Here is a 23,458-nt window from a genome sequence, read left to right on the forward strand (position 1 = left end):
TATATGTCAAAGATGTACTTTTATAATATTTTTTAAAATTTATTACAGGACTGTAAAGTGTGGAGCTGTATTACTCAATAAGTTTTTCCGAGATGAAATATTAGATACAAAATTGGCCCCAGAAAAAGAAAGAAATTACGGATACCTTAGAAGAACCGCAATAACAGAAACTGCCGAAAGGTATTTATTTTATTTTTATTCTATTTATTAAAGAAAACAACAGCAACTGTACATCAACAACACTACAACAACAACAGCAACTTTACATCAAAGCATTAAATAAAGTCAATAAAGTTTTCCACAAAAATACAATTTTAAAAATCCAGTTTAAAAATCCAGTTTAAAGAGGTAAAAAATTGAGAGTTTGCATATGAGGGTGTGTGAGTGCGTGTATGTATGCGTGGGGGTATATGGTTGGAAGGGTGGGTTAGCATGTGTTTATTTTCATTAAAAACAATAAACCGTACAAGCCCAAATATAACGCGGCCTCAAATGTGACGCGACCTACATATGTACATATAGTTATATATTTAGAGCAAGAATGAAAGGTAAAAAAATACTGATCTTAACCCCGAATATAACACATAAAATATTCAAAGTAAAAAATATCGCGTTCATTTTGGGCCAATATGGTATTTAACCGCCTGCACGGTGTATTTTTCTCAAATAATAATAATGTACCCTTAAACTACATTGCTTTTTTTATTTAAAGACATATTTATTGAATAATAACATGGCCCGCAATGCCTTTTACCATAGAGAAAATACACAGTGTGTAGAAATAAACATTTCAAAAAACGTACAGTAGGTTAACAAAAAAAAAGTAAAAAAATGTATATATGACCCTATTCTAATTAAACACTGCGTGTTCGTACAACAAACCCACTAAAATAAAGTGAAAAAAATTAAATCATCATAGGGTACATAAAAATTAAAAAGACAGAAAAAATTTATAACTTTTGTGTGTTTGTGATGTCACACTAGTCTACATACGATACAAGACTTGATATATCTCTCTTGTTTTTTTAAATTATGAAGCTGAATTTTTTTGTAATCTTAAAATGGTCAATTTTACACCGGATTTGAAAAGTTAACGCTGGATTTTAATGCAAACAATATTTTTTCTTGCTACGCGAAGAATGAATGTTCGCCAATACATCCGTATAAGAAAGAGCACTTAGATAGAGCTCATAACAAAGAAGACAGAGACGCTGTTCTGTGGCCAGTGTGAAACAGATTCAGTCAGTTATTTACAGTTATGGGAAACCCACACATTTAAAATGAACTGAGTATATACAATTAGTTTTGCAACATCAAGGTTAAATTATGTTTATATTTATACATGATGGAAGAGGAATAAAAACAGTATGTCTCTATTTTTTTTCAATGTCTGAACTTCAGAATATTTTGTACTTTGCTTATGGTAACATGATGTTACAATACCGCGCATAAAGGAATTATTTACCTCAGTCTTTTAAGAGTTAAAATAAAGACAATATTATGAATATAAGTTTATAATTAGGTAATTATTGACTATCACTAAGCATTTTTTTTGTCGTTTGTAGGTACTTTAAAAATTAAAATATTTTTTTGTCAACAAATATTAATTAATATAAGTATATAACTACTTACTGACTCCTTATGTATACCAGTTTCAAGACGTATCCATCTCTTCATCAGGACACTCACAACACTAACACGCAAATACTAAAATATACTTTCAACTGTACCATCACCGTAGTATACACAGTATTTACAAAAATTACGTAAATTACATGCATAGTCATTGAAAGATGCAAACATCACCAAATCCAAACATGCACTAAATACTAGGTCAGTAATATTTAGTAGTATATTGAAGAATTGGTATGAGGTTGGCATGGGGATGAGGTGGGGGTAGAGACATGGGTAGGGGCGAGGATAGGAGATTTAAAATTACTCGATTGGTTTATTTTTATATAAAAATGTGACCTACCTAATGAAACCTTGAATTTTACTTGTCCAAGTAATGATGGTACATCGATTATACCATTTAGTATGCCAAACATATATATGAAATCAATATCAGTTCTACGTTTTTGTAGACTAGAAATATTTAACATCGACTCTATATCGCATAAGAATAATTACATCTTTCTATTCCAAGCATCCACGCTACTTTTCAAAGCAAGCGATGTTGGACTGATTCAACGTGATTTATGCGATTGACATAGAATGGAGACCAGACCACAGAGGCATATTATAGAAGAGGGCGAACAGTTGAGCAGTAAAGAGTTTTGATTGTACGGATATTGGTAAAATCAGAGGATATTACGTTAATGAAGCCAAGTTATTTCAGTGATTTACTTACTGTATTATATATGCCCGTTGTATGTCATTTTGTGGTCCAAAACAATTCCTAAATCTCCGATGAATTAACTACATCAGTTTGGAGTTTCCCAAGTACTCGAAGGAAACCGGTTGTTTTTTTTTATTTTTTAAAAAGCAATTACCCGCTTAGCCTCTATTTCAAGGCTTGTCAGCAGGTGGAAAAGAGGGGATATGGAAAAAGGTAATGAAAAATACACTACAACATCCAAAGCAATTGAGAAAAAAAAATTCTTAGATTTTTTTCTTGCAACTGGCGGGAATCGAACCCGCGACGCCAGTTTCATAGTTGGCCGTCTAACCAACTGCGCCACGGCACCTGTTCTATAAAATGACATTTTTTTGCAATATTTAATATTATGTTCTAATTTATTGACTTTACACTATCGGTTAAAAGAGTTAATGTCTGATTGAAGAAGAAAACATTATTGTTAAGTTTAAATTATTTTGAGAGTTCTGTTGTCGGCCGCGAAGAACCAAAAGCATTTATGCAGGTAATTTAATGAAGTTTTATAAATACTTTGTTTTTTATTCAATATTCTACATAACTATTCATATACGTATTTTTATTTTTTTCCTATATTTAAAATACATTCAAGTAAATGGCTATTTTTTCATTTGACTTGTATTATTTTATTCTGTTTCTTTAATTAAAAAAAAAAATTACACGATTTTTATCTGGTTTTATTGGGTTTTTTCTTTTCTTTATTCTTAATAAGATTTCTCAAAGCATCAAAAACAAAAAAAAATATGTTAATTATTTTATACAAATACAGTTTTATGTCTGTATTATTTGATTATTAATTAAAACTAATATCTGAGCACCCGATGACAAACTATAATTGGATAGTTTATCGTGACAAAATGTGATTTAATACTTTGTTTTCTTTATAATGTATTAATATTGTAATTATGTGTGTATCTTATTGAATAAAGACTTTAAAAACATATATTTCCATACTATATTTTTAAATTATGATACGATAGGATATTTCTTTCTTGCTATTTGCAAATGTTTGATATTAACTTTTATTATGAATTGTTTTAATTCCTATGTATTAAATTTATTTATTTAACTTTTTGTACATAATGTTATTTGTACATTGGCGGGCTTATTGCCAAATGGCAATTTCTTCCAACCAACCAATAAAATAAAAGTTTTATTTTTATATATTGGCTTGCTATCTTATTTCAGTTTTATGTACATGTTATTACTTGTTACTGTATTATAATTATTACCATACCTTTATGTAAATTGTTTTCTGTCCCAAAATGAGTTTGTAGTACAAAGCTACTGGAAGTAAAAATAAAATTGTATGATTTAATAAAAAAAATAATTAAAAAATACTAAAAACCGAGGGGGTATTGGGGCGTGGGCTGGGCGCGGGCGGTTTGAACAAAAATAATTGAAGTCCTATAGTTATTTAAAAGTCCATATTTTAAATGTTTTTTTACTAAATATTCTTATCACAAGCCTAAAATCCAAAATTAAGCAGTAAATATGTTTTTTTTTCGAGAGATACATTTGAAACAGTTTTACAAATTCAAACTGCTCTAAAACAATGTACCGAAAATGACTTCCAGCATTTCAGCTTTAAGGTACAGGAATTATCTAACATTTCATGATTATCTTGACATTACCACAACCTTCAATAATTTAACCTTTAATAAAATTATGTTAGGGTTCTACTCTGTCATAACTTAATTTGTCAGCTTACGTCACATTTCCGAGTATAAACAATAGCTAGTACCAACAAACCGGTACAATGTTTACAAAGCCAGGTTAACTTGTATGAAAGGGCTAGCTCTTCCTTAATATTTTAGTAATAAATATGGCTAAAGGGCGATAAAGGTAAGCGCCCACTTGTCCGCATCGCGCGCATCGGACGGATCACATCAAACAGATTTTATAATACTTTGTACAGTTTGTATAGTTTAATAGTTGGTCATACAAGCAGCGTTGCTAACTATACCGATTTTTTCAGTAGATCTACCGATTTTGAGAGCAATATTCCGATCTACCGAATTCAATTGTAATTATACTGATTTTTCAACATCTAAAACCATTTATTTATTTATTCATTCAAAATTACACGCGTTTAATTATTAATTTATTAATTTATTTTATTTATTATCGGACATTGTCCATGTATACAATTTAAAGAGTTTAAGCATAACAATAAAATAATAGTTTAAAACATTAAAAAAAAGAAAAGAAGCATTGACAAACATAAGGGACAACAAGACAAGATCTGGACTATTTATTTAGTGCTCGTTTAAATCGTTGTAAACTTAAACCAAAAAAGTCCAGATCTTATGAACTAAATGAACTTATTAAGGCTTTTTAGGCTGTGACCTTGTCAAGTTATAATAATTAACCATAAAAATACATAGTTTAATCAATAAGATTAAATTATAATGACATGTGATGCAATAGAATGAAAATTTAAAAAACAAGGTATAACTAATAAATAATAAAATTCAAAAGAATGCAATGCAAAAAAGAAAATAAGAAGTAAATATTAAAATATGAGTTATACAAATTAAGAGTCATACATTATCAAATATACAAAATAATGGTATCATTAGAATCAACAAAATAATAGTAAAATATAGTAGTATTATTTTTTTTATATATAATAGTATCATAGCTAGCACAACGTGAAAGCTTGTCAGTACCGAGGTTTGTAAACAAATATGTCTAAAGAACACTTTATTTTACAATCACTTAAATTTTCAATTCGATTTCTAAACAGATTTTTTTTAAAAATATAGACAAAAATTTTAAGAAAAAATAATTAAATGGCTAATATGTAACCAGGCTGTATATTGATTATTATTTTATGTTAACAGTCATCTATTTGATTTTTTGTGAATAAATTTTGTGTAAAAATACATATGCTTTTAGTTCCTAATAATGTTTATATTACTTTTTAAATTTATATAATTTCTTTAACGTATTTTTTTGTAAAGGAAAAATAAAAAACCTGCTGACAAGCCGGTTTCGCGGTTTAGTGGGTTTCATTATTTTTCCTTTTATATTTTCTATTCACCTTCTTAAATAAAAACAAAAAAAAATAATTGAATTCAATAAAAAAATAATACAATATATCTAAATATACAATTAAAATTATAATTGAGATATGTGATTTTTAAAGTCTGGCTGACCACACAATCTTAAATAAAGTATAATATAATGATACATCATTCAAACGTTGAACGTATGAGGTGACATTTTTTATTAAATGTTTTTTTTTCACAGGTATTTTTAAATTAATAAATTTTAGATACTTACGCGGAAAGAGAATGATTATAACGATTACAATTATGAGTTTGCGTGCTCGCAATTTAACAAGACTTTTAAATAAAATAATCCCTTTTTTTGTTTGTTTTCGGTTATACCATGAACTATATTTTTTTATCTGTTTTTGCATGTTCTTAGTCACAAGTGGAACAACAGCGTATACAACGTTTTAAAGATCCTACAAGCAAACATCCTTGGTGATAAAGTCCTCACAGAGAAATTCCAATGGGAAAAGGCAGTTGACTTTCTCATAGATGCCCTTGAAGATGGCCTCAAAGCAACCAACAAAGAACTCACGGCTGGTACGGGACCCACGCTTTTCGAAAGGTATTTTTCAAAAATATTTTGTCTAGAAACTGGAAAAATATTCTTCATCTATTCCCCTGAAAAACATTACTGAATTCTTTTTAGCTACTTTTTCAGCTTTTTAGCTATTTTTTAGTTACCTTTTCTTTGAATTTTGGATGCAAAAAATGCTTCTGTTAAATAAAAATTTAAGTTAATAATATTTCAGTATGTCCAAGTGTTTGATGATAACTTCTAGGTTCTGCCACCAGGTTGTTAAAATTTGTATATGTTTAACAATATTTTGAGTTTGTCCAAATTTTTGTAGACAAGGACTGGATTCAATTCCCTGGGGAGCTGTTTATATTAACATATTACAACAGAGATGAAGAACATTTAAGAGAACGTTACGTTATTTTTAATACGGTCGGTTTTGATTTAGTCGGCCTTGTGGTGTAATAGTCAACACGTTTGTCTACCATGCAAGAGGTCTCGGATTCGATTCCCAACATGGTTTATGTCAAATATTGATTTAAAACGGTGTTTTAGTATTATGATATTTCATTGTCACTGGAAGTGCACCTGAAGCGTACAACCGATCATATTTCCTTCATGTAACAAAAATGATCAAGATACGCTGCGATTGGTGTACCAATGCAGTGCCCTAAGCACCATAAGGTATTGAAAGGGAATGATGATTTTAATGCAGAAAAAAAAAAGAAATGTTTTAAATTAATTAATTACAAATTATCCACTTTATAAATTATTATCACATTTAATTGAGTCTTATAATTTTTCTTTAATAAGATAAGGAAATAACTAATTGGTTTTTGTAATAAATATTAAAAAGATGTACCGCAAAACTATGACTGCTTTATGTACAAAACATCCTGGTTTGATTTCCGATGTCATTTTACCATTGAAATGTGTTTTTTATCTTGCCTGAGTGTTCTGTCCAGGAATTATAATTCGACGCCATGCGTGGGTATCTTGGCTTGTAGTGGAACATAAAAAAATATCTAACCATAAATTCAAACCATTTTATCTAAATTTAATATATTGATTTAATTAAATAAGTTTTTAATTTAAATAAAAAGAAGGTTATTGTTATTTAAGATTAATGAATCAAAGAACACCAAATGAAGACGAGATCAAAAGAAAAATAATAAAAAATGAGCTTACGTCAATGGTGAACAATAGAAAAGGAAAAAATGACCCGTACCTTTCGGCTGATGAAACAGTTATGTTGATCCATACACTCAACCTTAATGATGAAGACAAGGCGATCATCAATGATTTATGGAAAAACGTATTTAAACGGTTTGTTTTATTTTTAACATATCTTAAGTCAATGATTATGATAAAATTAAATGTAGTTATGCTGAAAGCAGTCAGTTCAAAATTTTGGAAAAATGAGATATTGACGTTATCGGATGCAGTAAGGTCAATTTTATATTCTGCTAAAACAGCCAGATCGTTTTCATACAAAAAACTGTATTAATCATCATTTGAAAATGTGTCGATCACAAAAATGACACTTCAAATTAAATTCAACTATCTCTCTCTTCTTTTTCCTCTTTCCCGCTCCCACTCCCACAAAGTCTACTATAAACCATTGAGTCTTTCTAATTTTGTTATAATAATTTTCTTTAAAAAAATGTGTCTATAAAAATGGCCATTGGGCGTATATATAAAAAAATAATTAAGTTTCTTACAGAAAGTTTCTTACAGAAAACACTCAGAGCACTATAAAAGTCTTACAGCACTTTAAAAATCATTATAACTGCTCATATAAATAATCAAATTCTTGTTTGTAACAACAAGAAAAAAACAAATTTATTCTTTGTGTATCATTTGTCAACGTCAGAAACATTCTAACTGTTGTGTAGATTTAATTGTTTTTATATTTTCACGAAGGTGCTATTATCTCAGTTTCTCTTTTTCATGACTGGCTGCTTTCTGCATAACTACGTTCAATTATAAATAAACTTATCAATGAAACTTCTTAGTTTAGTTTTACTTTTTATTATTTTGACCAACGAGCGCTTTCGCCTGAGTAGGCATCTTCAAGACTGGTAATCATAATCATTAAGTATGGAGTTTTATCAAGAAATATCAACAAAAAACATCAATATTATATATTAAGTCAATTTAATATGATATCTGTATAAAGATCTCTTTTCTGTTTTTTTTTTAACTTTGCGTTTTGTAATATAAATAATAAAGATGTACTAAATTTATTATAAACATGAATACGTAGTGTATCAAACCATCTAAACAATTTTTTAATTATCTCGGTTCATTAAGTCTTCTTTATTTATTCTCAAATGTAAAAATATTTTTCAAAAAATATATTTTTAGGTATCTTCGGCAAGTTTTATCCCAGTGAGGTCACTCTATTTTTATTTTTAATCGCAATGAAAAAATACAATAAATAAAGTTTTTGGAAAACTTGTTGATATTTTGAAATGATTCCCCATAAAATATTATATTCTCTTACATTTAATAAATTTACTTAAAATAAGAAGCAAGAACAATACTTATCTTTTTAGTTTTTTTTAATTAAGTTGTAAATAATATTTTTGATGTTCCTGATCTAAATGAACTGACATGAATAATTTTCAATGCGCCAAATAGATCAACGAGGAATCATATTTTATTTTTTTATATATCAATCAATTATCCAATCAAATTGGCAAATTAATTTTCTGTTCCCGAGACTTCATTTTCTCGGGAACAAACGCACTGATGACCAAAAAATAGATGCATTTGCTAAAACTTTATCAAACTTCAAGAACCAATTATTCTAAACATCAAAAAATAATAATTGAGTTTTAACCTTAGAGTATATACATTATACATCTATATACTCTAAGGTTTTAACTATTTTCATTTGTTTTTTGTATTTTTTTTTCATTTTGCAATATATTTTTATAATTGTTTAATTTTTTATTACCTCTGCATATGTAAAAGCCCCTTGAGCAAATAAATGAATAATGAAAAATAACTCACTAGATTGGTTAACCCTTTGCTTCCTGAACATAGATTTAGTAGAGTTGTTAAAATTATGTTATTTATAGTTTGAAAACCATTACGTTTTTTACATTTGTACCGTCAAGTAATTGCACCATATATTTTTTTTATCTCCATACGATTTTTTTTTCTTTATTAAATAAAATAAAAAAAATACAACTTGTTAACAAAATGAAATACATGAAAAAAAAATACAGAAATTTCAAAAATAAATGAAAACGCATTTTTTAAATGATTAATACACTTTATTTACGTTAACATCGCTCTTTTAAAATTTTACAATTTCATAAATAGCGATTCTTATTGTATTTAATTCAACTACTTTCACGGCTCCTTTTACAGTGAGTTTGTCAAATTGTGTAGAGGCCTTTGTCGGATATTGTTTTTTATCTTCATAACCATATTGAAAACACGAATGGTAGCAAAAACTGTATTTACTTTTTTCGAAATAGCCTTTTTGTTATTTAATTAGATATACGCCAATGAGCAAGTTTCAGAACATATTTATTCAGAGAAAATTATTATCAAGGAAAATAGAAGGACACAATGGTATATAATAGACTTGGTGGGAAAGCAAGCTGGAGAGAGGTGTTTATAATTAAATTCGATTCAGTGATCGTTTGAAAGAAGATAACGTGTTATCAAATAAATAAAAGACTGGTTGGTTTGTTGGCAGACCAAAGAATTTTAGTAATTTTATAAGCTTAATAACGCCAGGTTAGATTATTATTTTTATTACTTTTATTTTATCCTAACTCCGACCCTCTTCATATGAGTCACCAAAGGGTAAATCCCATAATTATGCATTAAGCATGGCTTATTTAAAGGTAATTAACTACGTCAATTTTATCTAGTCACAGTAAAGGGATTATTAGTAGAAAGGTAATATGTTTGACGATTTTAACACCTAGGGATAGCAATACTACTTCCCTTTAATGAAAAAGAATGACGTAAAATTCAGTTCATACCCAGAGACATTTGACTCCCTGGACAATTCATACAATTAAATTTTAATCAACCGACCATTCTATATGCTCTACTTAGGGAGCCGACGTAAAATGATAGTGGTGATGAATGATAAATAAGGAGTGAAATCAAATAAAAATAATGTCAAGTAGAGCCAAAACGCCATAGATAATAAAGATATTTAGACTAGAGATAAAAAAGATTACCAATTAAGAGAAAAAAAGTCGTAAAAATAATTAAAAATTGGTTAAAATTGTATAATGAGTTCTTCTTCTTCTCTTAGTGCCCTGTCAGGTATCTCCAACGTTGGCAATCACTCTAGAAAAAGTCTCTGTCTTGTGCTGCCCGGAAAATCTGCTCCACAGTCCTGAAGCCAGTCCAGTCTCGTATATTTCGCAGCCAAGACATTTGTCTTCTTCCAGCCCCTCTGTGACCCTTAATCTTGCCTTTCAAAATTAAATGAAGCATGTGGTACTTTCCTCCACGCATTATATGCCCCAGATATAAAATTTTACGAACTTTTGTGGTGGTTAAGAGTTTTCTGTTCGTTTTAGGTCGACTTAAGACTTCGGAGTTCCCTGAAATAAATAATAGAAATATAACGACTAAAACAGTTTAAATCTTGTTTTTAAATTTTCGATAAATTTTTGTATGAAATTTGTTTAAAATGTTGATTCAGGTTGATACTAATTATTTTAATAAAATGAAGTCATTCAATCAAACGTTTTTTGTTATTCTTATATTTCAGGTTTTTATTACAAGAATCTTTGAAAAGAGCTGAATATTGTAAGAAAGAGTTTTACCTCTATAGAGAACTTAAAGATACTGTGGATCAGGTAAAAATCTCAACAGCGTTTACTATTTAACATGCTTGTTTATAGAAATACTAAGCTAATAATGCATGTGTATTTGTTTCAAGCCTGAATGTTCGGATATCATAGTATTTTGGAGAATTCGACGCATGATAAAAAAGTCTGCAAATGCTCTAAGACAGCATATAAGCAATGTTGAAGGTAGGAAAACAAAGCGTTTTTAATAATTAAGGTAATTGAGTACATAAATTTAAGGAAGACACTCAAAATATTTACTTAAGGTTTCTGCTTTTAAAGAGTTACTCAAACTTGGCGAAATTCTCAACTGTAGTTTAAGAAAGAAAACTACTTTCAAAATATATATATATGAAGTTATCCAAGTTGCTTTATCTAAGGCGCTTTACAAGTAGTTTGGTAAGTCAATAAACTAGGTATTTGTGACTCATACAAAATGCATTTACTTAGATTAGTTCCAAGGCAGAAAGTTTACGGACACGATGCGACGTTAAGAAAAAAATATGATATTTTCACTGGTCGGGAATAAAGTTAAAAATATATTAAATATTTTCAGCGGATTTTTAAGATTCTAATGATATCTTTAACCCCCCCACTTACCCAGAACTGGTAGTTGTAAAAAATATTCGATATAAGGGAATTATTTCTACATTTTTGTTACTCTTTTTTTTAAACTTATAGTTTTTTTTTTTTTTTTTTTATTTCATTTATTTACAATTTTAAAAAACCCGTTAGGGTTACATTAGAAATTTTATATTGTCTAGTCATTTTATGTCTCGTCTAGTCTAGTTAGTTCAGTCATCATGTGTTTTTTCAGATTGATTTTAAATTTGTCTCCAGTAAAAGTTTTCAAGTAGTAAGGTAAGTCGTTGTATTGTTTAAGTCCATTATGTAGTATTTTTGACTGTCGTGTGTTTGTCTTGACATAAAATCGGATAAAAAGTGGTTGGAATCGTTGCGCTTCGTGGAAAACATTGTCTCATTGTATAGTTCATTTTGTGATCTAGTGCCAGAAATTGAAGAAGATTCAGATTATATTAAAGGTAGGTATTCACTCCATGTACCTATTCCTTTCTCAAATATTTCCCAATGACAAAACTGAATGAAATTCGTCTTTCACTTACAGTCCGCCTCTTCGTTAACATTTTTTTTAGAAGTTATTGCTATGTTTATTTTGATCATACATGTATAAAACAAAAACAATAATAAAATTTAACCAACAATGTCATACATATTTATTTATTATATATATACGGCCTTAGCCAATTACAACAGTTACATGAAGAAACATAAATGTAAGAAACCGAACAAAAAGAACATAAAACTATTAAGCAAAGACAAACAAAGGCAAAACAATAATAGTATACAATATATTAAAAAAAACGAAAGACCAAAAACTTTGAGCTAAACCATGCCAATCCAACTTCATCCCACACTGTTTAGTCGCGAAGAGATCTACAAAAAACCGGAAGATCTATCCCGAAGAATTCCAAGTCCTGTGATAAATTGACTAATCTTCACATTTTGGACATTGGGCCATAAAAACAAAAGTTTCTCTTAGAAAATTTACTGTATGGTATCTTTGCCTGTAGGAAATGACTCCAAAATTATAATGTTTTTATCTATTTCAGTTCCTCAGATGCATAAAGAACTTCGCAACTTTTTTGGTGAAGTAAGAAATGATCCCGAGAGGAAAAAAGAACTTTTGAATGGGAAGCGCGTTGAGCTCGCGGAAAAATTAAGTAAGCTAACTTTTTTAAATATTATTACAGAAATGGAGAATTCTAGGCATTCACAGGACTAACGACCTGTTATATGCCGGTTTTAGTAACCACTTTACCTACAATGCAAAAATCACCATTTGGTCGATATTTGAAAATCTTTATTTTTTTAATGATTCCATACCTTATTTTTTGTTGAGTTAAAGAGCTGAAAGCTTTAAACGTTCTGAGCTTGAAGTAAATAAAAGTATGTGGGTTCTTTGGCTGGTATTCCAAACGCTCTCGTGGCCGTATTATCTCGTGTATTTACATACAAAATACACGTGAACCACTCTCGTGGTTCAGAAAACAGTTTTTCACGATACAAGACTTGATATATCTCTCCTTTTTTTCAAATGATGAAGTTGTTTTTTTTTTAAATTGCTATTTTTACACCGAATTAAGAAAGTAAATTTTTTATGAATATGCTTAATTTAAATTTTAAAAATAATTATTCTTTCTACGCGAAGAATTAACGTGACTTCAATATTGCAATAAATATGTGTAAGAGAGAGCACGAAGATAGAACTCATAAAGAGAAAGACAGAGACGCTGTTCTGTGGCCTGTGTTTATGTAAAACTGATTAAGTCGGTTATTGACAATGATAGGGGATACATGCATGTGAAATAAATGGCGTATTGATTATTTTTTATTTGTTTAGGGGCTAAATTTAGGTGTCATAATAATATTTTTATGAATTATGAAAAGTAAATGATTAATCAGTTTATCCTCATGTTTTTTTTTCATATTTCTGAACTTGAGAATATTCCGTCTTTTGCTTGTGGTAACACGATGATATAAACAATGTGTTTAGGAGTAAATAAATTATTAAAATTCATGTCATTTTTCAAAAAATATCAAAACTTGGCCGAAAAAAGATCACCGGTTTTAAATCAGAAAATAACAGATAATGAGTCATCGCGGCCGATATTAATTTAACCCACGTTGTGAAAAATAAATAAACCAACATTCATGTTCCCATGATGAGTTCTCAAACTCTTTACACTTTTTTAAATTAGTGAGTTATACACCGGGAGCCATTTTTAATCCAATCTGTCAACACGTTGACCATTTTCATTCTCTCTGGCAGTGTTGACAGGTTTGATTTTTTTACATGCTCGCAAAAGGTTAGATAAAGTGCCTGCTAAGCTAAAACTATGCCAGGGTGCTATTTGAAAATCCAGCATGATCCATTTTTCTTTATTTTAAGCAAATTACAACAAGATAAAATAGTAGCTTCAACTTTTTATTTTATATTTCAAAGATTTCTTTTGACCAATTTTTGCTTCATATTTAAGAAGTGATAAAATAATCATGTTTTTGTCAAGAAACAATTGTAAAATAATATTTAGAATTTTCGAGGTGGCTAACTTTACAATAATAAATTAAAGGTTGCGATGTTTGCCACAAACCTAAAAATTTTATAGTCAGATTCTCAAAAATAAAGCCATATTTAGAGCTGTCAATTTTAAAGTAATTGCAAACTTGTGTGTTGTGAATAGGTGTTGATTCTTATCTTTGTTTTTTCAAGATTTTGGATTTTGCCAGGTTTGCTAGTTATACCATCAAATATTTTTTTTTTCAGAAATTGTGAGGTTGATCAAAGAAAAACTTGACATTTTTGTAGCAGCCTTGAATCGCATCAAAGCAGAGAAGAAAAGGAGAGAAGAAGAGGAAGACGATAATGAAAAGGATAATAATTAACTGTTTTTTAAAAAATACTTTAAAACTGTGTTTTTTTATTGAACAAAACCTTTTTTTAAGTAATCGATGCTAAGAACGAATCGTAAACACATCAAATATATCGTAAACTTTTCGAAATTATTTTTTGCTAAAAAAAAGATCTGTACTTATTTTCACGTTATTTTTTTTTTCGGTTTTATAACCATGTTTTTTGTCAGTTTAGTTGTAAGGTTTAACAGATTTTAAAAAAAGAAATAAATTTCATTAATTTTATTTTATTTTATTGAAATAAACGACACTTAGTGCCTTTTACATTTTAGTTACAGATACAATTAAAAAAACATTCATTAAAGCATAATTGAAAGTAGTTATGCAGAAAGCAGCCAGTCCACAATTTTGAAAAAATTAAAGTAGCGGTGTTATTGGGTCCGGTAAGGTCAATTCTATGTTCTGCTAAAAACAGCCAGACCACTTTCATACAGAAACAACTGTAATAATCACTCTCTAAAAATAGTGTAGATCACAAACTATAAGATACAGCATTTGGTTGTGTAGCACGAGCGTAGTGGTGATAATGAGTTGAAGAGACTGCACATGAACTACATACTGGAACTGAGTGACTGCGTTGAGCTGGACTGAATCGGGTGTTGAGTGCGCCCTGTGGTCTCTTTATTGGCCACTTTCCTATGTTGTTCATTTCTCTGTGGTAAGAATGATGTCAATGTACTGCAGGGCGATGCTCCCGTATTTATGTCTAATATTGTTAGAGTCGCATAATATGTTGCATTGGATTCTATAGAAAACGATGACTTTGCTTCATCGGTCTTTGCACTGTAATTAAAGTTGAATTATTTAGCACGTGTGTCATCGAGCAATGGACTATAAGCCCACATACTTAACCGTAACATCTGAGAATATGTTTAAATATTTGATAGGTGTAATCATAGTATGATCTATTCAGACATATCAGTTGAAACATATTGGCAGTAATGTTTTGTGAGATTTTGTTTACTTTTTTGAGAATCCTTGGCAAAGGGGAAAATAACTCGACGTTGTTTCTAAAATTCCCCACATCAAAGACATAATTAGTACGCAAGATACGGTGAGGTACATTACGGTCAATCTGAGCAAGGCTATCATGGGGATCTATATAGTTAGATATTATTTCGTGAAAAAATATCCATTATAATGTTCCAGATAAAAGGCGAGTTGCAAGTTTTAAGTACATTCTACGTATGAACAGTTATGTAAACTCAACAATGTTTTGAGTATGTCTAAATATTTGCAGAAACGCTGGATTTACTCCTAGGGAGATATTAAGATTATTTTTTTTTGCGACAAAGAGGGAAAACATTTTTGACTTAGGAATATGGAATTCTAGGCATTTTTGAATTCGCTTATTGAAGAAGAAGTAGGAAAATTTGCAAATTGTTTTCAAGCGTTTCCTAGTAGGTGAATTGGTTCAGCCAGATGAATCTCACCCACATGGTAAAGGTTTAAGCTCTTTTACTTCACAAAAGTCAACAGATGTAATAGTTGAGGAAATGTAGATATTTAAACATGGACGGAATGGTGAATATAGCAGTGTGTAAAGTGGCTACTTGAACCATCCAGTAAGAGGTCAGAATTCTTATAACTCCCTAGAATTTCATATTCCCTTCATAAAAATGTTTTCCCTTTCCGTTGCAACAAAAAATTAAGTATTTCATGAATGAACATATTAAGGCTTTTTAGGCTATGCTCTCGTCAAGACGTAATAATTAACAAGTAAAAATACATAGTAAAATAAATTAACTTAAATTATAAGGATATGTGATGCAATATAATAAAAATGTAGAAAAACAAGGAATAAGTAAAAAATAATTAAATTCCAAAGAATACAATGTAAAAAAAAATAGTCAGATATAAATACTAAAATAAAATTTATACAATTTAGATTCATACATATTCAAATAAACAAAATAAAAGTGTCATTGAAATCAACAAAATAAATGTATAATAGAAAAATATAGTTGTATTGAAAAAAAAAACAAATTAATACTATTTTTATACTAAATATACTATAGAAAGAAATAGGAGTAATAAATCATATGCTAAATTAAGAGTGGTACTGAACTAAATAATGCAAAAATACATCATGAAAAAAATATATCGATATACAAAAAGCAAATAAATGTATAAGTATGAAAGGATAGCAAATTTGTCAATTTTTGCTAATTGCTAATCTCGAACTTTAAAAAAATTGACAACCTCGTCGATCGATGTCCTAAGTATCTCTATAATAACATTTACTAATACTACCTCCGCATTCGCTGATTACACTCCTTTCCATTGTTTCATGTTATTTCACTTCAATATTACGTAATTGAATACGAATATAGACATTTCGAGAAGCTTTCGAAAAACATTTGAATAAAAGATCCAAATATTAATATCGTTTAGGCCATGTCCCGAACAGAATTTCCCTCCTAAAGTAATAGGAAAAATACAGGAAACTCTACGCGGTAAGGCATGAATTTTTTCATATTGCAGTACGTAGCGTTGTTACCGGTGTATTTTATATGCTGGTCGATTTGGAATCTTCAATACCACGTTTGTCTACTCAGCAAACAAATATTTATAAATCATGCCGCCATGCGGAACGAGGCATTGGTAAAACTTCCAAATGTAAGTGTATTTGGGGTAGATTAAAGGGTGGAACAAAAAATAAACGTAAATAAAAAACGTCCTGTTATCATTTATTTATTTACTATGCAGAAACAAACAGTCGACAATGAAATAATAAATAAAAAGATACGGTTTAAAGACAGACCAGCAAAGTTTTAAAATAAAAGTCATACGTATTCAATTTTGGTACAACAAAAGGGTGTGTTTGTGTGTATTTATATGAGAGTAACATTAGAAATATGTTTGTGTGTATTTGTGTGGGAGTAATTGTTTAGGTGTGTGTAAGCATGAGCATCATTAAATAGCAAGTGGGAGCGTATCGCAGCCAGAAAGAATGAGTATTATTTTTTTATTTTTTATTTATTTATTTATTTATTAATAACAAATAAAAATACAATAATACAACTAAATACATTTTTTTACATTTATCGAATACATAAATTTACATTAACGTTTCCCATTACGTAAAGAAATAAACAATTCTTGTGTACATAATGGGTCTGACAATAGTTTATTTTATTTTAATTAATAATATTTTGAGGATAGTATAAATAAATTACAAAAAAAATATAAACGATGTTTTCAATCAGTGTTACATAAAGAAGAATAAGAAATGTAATTTTTCACTTCTTTCTTAAATATGTAGTATTCCTGACTGTACTTTTTATTATCTTTGTTCATTTCATGAAAGAAAAATATTCCTCAGTATTTTTGTAAGTAAACAAAACTCAAAATTAAAAAAAAATAGACTTATAACGAAAAAATAGTGAGATTTATAAGGTGACAATATAGCTAAAAAGTAAAAGGTGGTTGCGAATTACGAGAGTTTGCATTAAAATATTGTCACAACTTCAAAATCCTTTGAACCTTTAACCACTGTTCACTTTCCACCTCAGTATCCTTTGATCATCCGCCACATTAAGACCTCGTGTAGTGAATCGCGCGTTTATTTTGTTGAACGTGTGCCACATTATAGACTTTGTGCCCACCGGCCACCAAGGTTCAGCTCCAGATTGAGGGCCCGTCCTAGTGATGTTGCCTCTTGCAAACCAGGTAATTCGCATATATTCCTAATCCATCTCATTTTTTGAGGTTGCGACCAATTGACAATGCATACTGCATATCGCTCTTATTTCATTAAAATCAAAATACAGTCCACTCTGCCAAATAATATCGTAGAAGCCTTAGGGCTTCGCCCCCGCAATTTTTCGCCAACGCATACGCGTGAGAATTCGTTTCTCATCAAAGGAATTTATACATAACATATAAATCTCAAATTTTCTTTACGAAATTTTCTCAAATTGCTTTTCTGAAGTATTTTTTTTATTTTGTGCCACCCATTATCAAAGGAATTGTTTTCAATATCAAATGTTCCATCTCGTTTAGTAAACGAAATTGATCTGCCCAAGCTTTACGAAAAAATCATTTTACCGTCCAGGCAAATATCATTGCTCTTATGTAGGTAGATAACTCTTATCATAACATCTCCATATAATAATTAAAATCAACAAAGGTTTGTACATAACCACTTACCGACGTTTCTATGCCAACCGGCTCGAGACGTACAGTACAGAATGCAAATAACACTAACATTTAAATCTGACTATGCTCATACAGTTGCACTAAAATATAAAACTATCATGCTGATAGGACACATCTGTTATACTTATACTGCTGCCAATCAATAAAATGACTAACCGATAGCCGTCTTAATTAAAGGCCGCAGCGAGACTTATTGTTGGAGTCTCGAGACTCATTATTATACTTCATCGAGAATGACGCTGGCTACGTTATCCACTGAAGGTGGAATTCAAACTCTGCTGGCTTGTGTTATCTTTATTTATTTCGACGATTACGGACTTTATCAAAGTAGAAATAATTATAACAATCAATCATAATTTAAAAAATTTAAACACCTGTACACAAGTGAATAGAGTTATAGATACATTAAATAAAATCAGCAAAAATAAAAAAATAAAAAAAAGAAAATTTAGCAAGAAATTGAAGCGCAAGTATGCGCAAATTAGCAATAAATAAAGAGTTTAAATATAAAAATAAAAGTGTTGAAGTAACAGAGGCGATGATAGATAAGTATAACACCTATTATGTTTTTTTTAATTTAGAAAAAATGTGATTAAAAGTAATGATTTACATTTGTAAAATTAAATAAATCTAAGTTTCCATGCTTGTTTGCTGACATGCAGAGCCGTATAATAGGTGAGTATAAAGCATAGTTTAAACTATGAAAACAAACAGAAAAAGTTTTATTTTGTCTCGTTCTACGCTATTTTACATAAAAATTCAATACCTGAAAAGAAACATTATTTAATAAACCTAAAAAGCAGCATTTAATCTAAAATTTCCCTTTTATCACTAATACTCGTACATATTAATTTTAACTGCTTCACTAAACATTAAAAGTTTACCTCTTCAATTGGTATGTTTAATTTAAAATTCAAAAATCTTAAAGACTTGTGTTGGACCTTTTCCACACTGTTTATATGGGTAACAAAATGAAGACCCATATTCTAATTGACTTCTTACTGGGGTCATGTATAATATTTTGAATGCATTTTCTTATACATTAACTCACTTAAATAATAAACCTAACATTTTTTTGGTATCTTTTAATTTGAAATTAAGACAATAATTTATTTATGTATTGTAGGGATATGGTTAAATTAAAAGAAATACGTCTTATGGCTAGGGATGTCTGAATCTGAGTGCCGTTTGAGTGATCACTTTTGGATTTCTGCCAATGGCAACCTTTTCACATAAAAGGGGTGGAGACTCCACCCACTCTCACGTTTTTACTGACACCGCAGCAACATCTCTTGAGCAGTGAGTGTCTTTACTTCATCACATATACCTAATTATTTGTTTCTTATATTTGAGTAATCAAGTTAAGCTGGTGAATGCAACATGATTGTACAGATTCGTCTTGTTATTTTATTTTCTAACCTTCTTCTAATAGATAATTAATAAATATCTTATCCATTGGAAGACAACCCTTTAATTATATTGGATTTTTCACTTCCTTTTTTTTTCTCAATGAAAAACTTTAGTCCTATGGAAAAATTGGACACAATATTATTTTTCTTACGCGTGGTGAAAATTGGAGCATTAAGTTGTACGTCAAAATTTTCTGAAAATAGACGAAAAAAGAATGTTTAAATAAAAACAGACTTTTTTGAAAGATGTCACTGGTTCATATGAATCAACCAATGATAAGAGAGTTATGAATAACTTCCAGTTTGCTTGCCGTGGATGGATTAATAGGCAGAACTGATCGAGAATAAGCGGAAGAGAACCTTTGACGTCCCTCGCGGAGTTTTCTCAGAAATTTGAAACTTAAAAAAATCGTAACGCTGATAATACGATAAATAATTATTTTTTTAAAAATTGAATGGGTAGTCTATTAAAAAATATAAAAAAAACTAAATTTCTTCATTGTTTAAGCTATTCTTGGTTGAAAGGAACTGATCCGTAGGAGGAACAAGTACATACTAATACCACTTTCGGACAAAGGGATTTTGATTATTATGCAATTTAAATCTATAACATACTTTCATTGTCTATGAAAATAATGAGAAATGAGAAAATTATCATAAAGGCTATAAAAAATGGCAAGTGTAGCTGGGTAGAAGTAAAATGGATTGACTCACTCGACCAAACCACTATTGAATAAACTGCTCCACAAATGTATGGTTAATGTTATGATATTGTTATTTTATTGTACACTTTAAAATACAATTAATATAGGTGTACATAAATTGAATATAAACTTTCTGATCATTTTGTTAAGTATCTCTGTTTATAAAGTCTTATCTGTTTATTCTCACCTGTAAAAATATTAAAAAATATATATTTTATTTAGTGTGCTCATAAATAAGCAGTCCTATACTTTATAAGTATTAACAATAACATTAAAAAACTTAAACTACTTTAAGTTGTAGTCGGGAAAAACGAACACAAAATTAGGAAATCATACGATTTTGCCATTTTAATACGATTTTTTTTTTAATCGGGCAGTAATAAAAAAACAAAAAAACGTAAAATAGATATAAACAATATGTTTTACAGGTATTTCTGTTAAAAAATATACTTAAAAGTTGTATGTAACTACAATATAATTACTTTTAGAACGGCAGATTACGCCATTTCAAATTTAGACTAAACTAAGGTATCTGGGATCTCAATAAAAACTATGTATTGAACAAAAATTTGTGGTAATTATTTGAAGATAATACATTTAACATAAAAGTGGCCCAGGCCAAATTTAATTTTTTTGTTTTTGAAAAAAAATACAAGCATTTTAAATCATATACATTTTTGAGACATTTTCCTTTATTTGTACTCAAAATTATGCCTTTGATTTTACAGGAGCGATAAAAGAGGTCGAATAAACTCCACAATAGGTAGTTTTAGATTGACCTTGTTCCGTGGCGCGTTGAGTGAGAGAAAAACGAGGGATGATAATTAGTCCGCTAATATGACATGTGTACTATCGGTAAATAATACCAAATTATTTTCAATTATTATTTTGGAACACGAATTTTGGCCAGATTTAAATGGATTGTGCCCCACCGTGAATCGTTTGAGTAAACCGGTGCATCTTCTTCTTCTAGTGCCTTGCCGGGTCCCCCCGACGTTGGCAATGACTACAGCGAAAGCATATAATAATAATAATAATGTTTGGATAATTTATATAGCGCCATTATTGTGAAAATCACCTCAAGGGCGATGTATGTTTCTGTCCTGCATATGCAGACGACTCGCCGATTTATGTACTCGCCGTAATGATTCCTGGGAAAAGATGACCAGAGTGGTTTCCCGTTGCCTTATCTGGTGGATTTTCGGTGGGGGTTACCTTCCCTTAGATGGTTGGTTTTAAAGCGCCAAAAACTCGCCTTTCATCCTCTCGTTAGTTGCGATCACACCGTTATGAGTGTGATCCCATTGTCCGGGGTTCACGCCGTGGACGCTAACGAGTTGGACTAGTCAGAAGTGTTGCCGGTGGAATGCAACTGGGCGTTCGCAGCATTTTATAGAATCGCATTCTCCAGCAAGATTTTACATTTTTTTACATTTACATTTTTACATTTTTTTACAAAAAAGAAGTGGTTTATACAAATGTATAAACAAATGAGTGTGAAATGTGATACTACAAAGTGAAAAATGATTTGATAACAATAATGCAGTGTTTCTTGATCATTTTTGTTAGATAAAGGTAAGATGATCAGTCATACGCTTCAGGTACCAGTCCAGGGACTATGAAATATTCTAGTATAAAAACACATATTTAAAAAAAAAAAAAAAAAAAATCTAATATTTTTGGAAATACTTATCAATAATATTACAAAATTGATCCATTTTAATATTTTTTTAACATTATAACTGTTATTTTTTTTTAAAAAAAAGCTCCTGTGCTTAGATAATAATTTACACTGTTATAAATTTATTGAGTAAATTGAGTAATAGTATTGATTAAAGGTGATTTATATACAAATATATTTATTTAAATTTTCATACATCTTAAGCATTTTTTTAATCATTATTTTCTATTGAATATCTTTAAACTTGAATAACAAAAACAAAACTTTTATTTTTTTGGTTGGTGGTAAGAAATTGCAATTTTGCAATAAGACGCCAATTTACAATTAAAGTTATGCACAAAAAGTAACATTAAATAAATAAATAAACTTACATGTTTTCAAATATATGAGAGACAATAATTTTTAATACAAAAAAATAAAAGAAAAATATAAAATATTACTTACTAAAACTACTATAGTTTCAAAACATTTCTTTAAATTACTTTGAAATATTTTACATATATTCATTTTAAAAATGTTTAGTTCATTGGGGAAATTATTGTAATTTTTATTCCTTTTAAAATAAAACTATTTTGAACATGACTTGTGTGGAATAAATGTTTCATGTAAACCAATTGGACCCGAGACCTGTTGCGTGGTAGGCAAACGCACTGACTACTACACCACGAGGCCGTCGATACGATGATAATTTTTTTTCCTTGATGTTAGGTGTATTTGAAATCAACATTCATTGAATCACTTTGTAAAGCACCTTTACGGTATTATATTACGAGAATAGCCGTATATATGATATTTCTAATAATATTATTTGGAATGGAATATTTGCTTTGGATTTCCATACAATATTTGAATAATAAGCTTTAGTCGTTTACATATTGCCTGGGTAGAGAAGATACACAGACGTGCTCATAATTTAATTAAGAGTTTTTTGCATGTATGCAACTTTTATATTGTATTCGTTCAGACGTTAAAAGTATTAAGTCAGCGTAATCTAATACCGTATATTCTTTATTATTTCCTAGATTTTACACTCGGCTTTGCTTTCGTGGCATTAGGGTGGATTTGTTTTTTAACATTCGTCTAAAGATACATATTACAAGAAAAAAACGTATCCTTAACTCTATGAGGCCAAGTTCCCGGTGTTGAGTTGGGATACAACATAATAGGCGGCCTGCATGGTGTAGTAGTCAATACGCTTGACTCACGCACGGAAGGTTCCGGGTTCGATT

General features: G+C 29.5%; 1 protein-coding gene across 1 annotated transcript in view; it reads left to right on the forward strand.

Moving 5' to 3' along the window:
- The window catches only part of LOC148279869 (dynamin-like GTPase OPA1, mitochondrial), a 36,275-nt gene extending 21,932 nt beyond the window's left edge, over positions 1–14,343 (forward strand). Inside the window, exons 12-17 of the mRNA XM_088229280.1 lie at positions 49–180; positions 5,810–5,998; positions 10,665–10,791; positions 10,875–10,968; positions 12,414–12,524; positions 14,129–14,343. Of these exons, the coding sequence (XP_088085406.1) occupies positions 49–180; positions 5,810–5,998; positions 10,665–10,791; positions 10,875–10,968; positions 12,414–12,524; positions 14,129–14,247 (772 nt within the window). The 3' untranslated portion in view covers positions 14,248–14,343. The remainder of the gene's footprint in view (positions 1–48; positions 181–5,809; positions 5,999–10,664; positions 10,792–10,874; positions 10,969–12,413; positions 12,525–14,128) is intronic.
- The last annotated feature ends 9,115 nt before the right edge of the window (positions 14,344–23,458 follow it).

This window comes from Micrasema longulum, unplaced genomic scaffold (genome assembly GCF_059751315.1).
Source record: "Micrasema longulum isolate JH-2025_06_02 unplaced genomic scaffold, ASM5975131v1 h1tg000661l, whole genome shotgun sequence".
Classification (NCBI taxonomy): Eukaryota; Metazoa; Arthropoda; class Insecta; order Trichoptera; family Brachycentridae; genus Micrasema; species Micrasema longulum.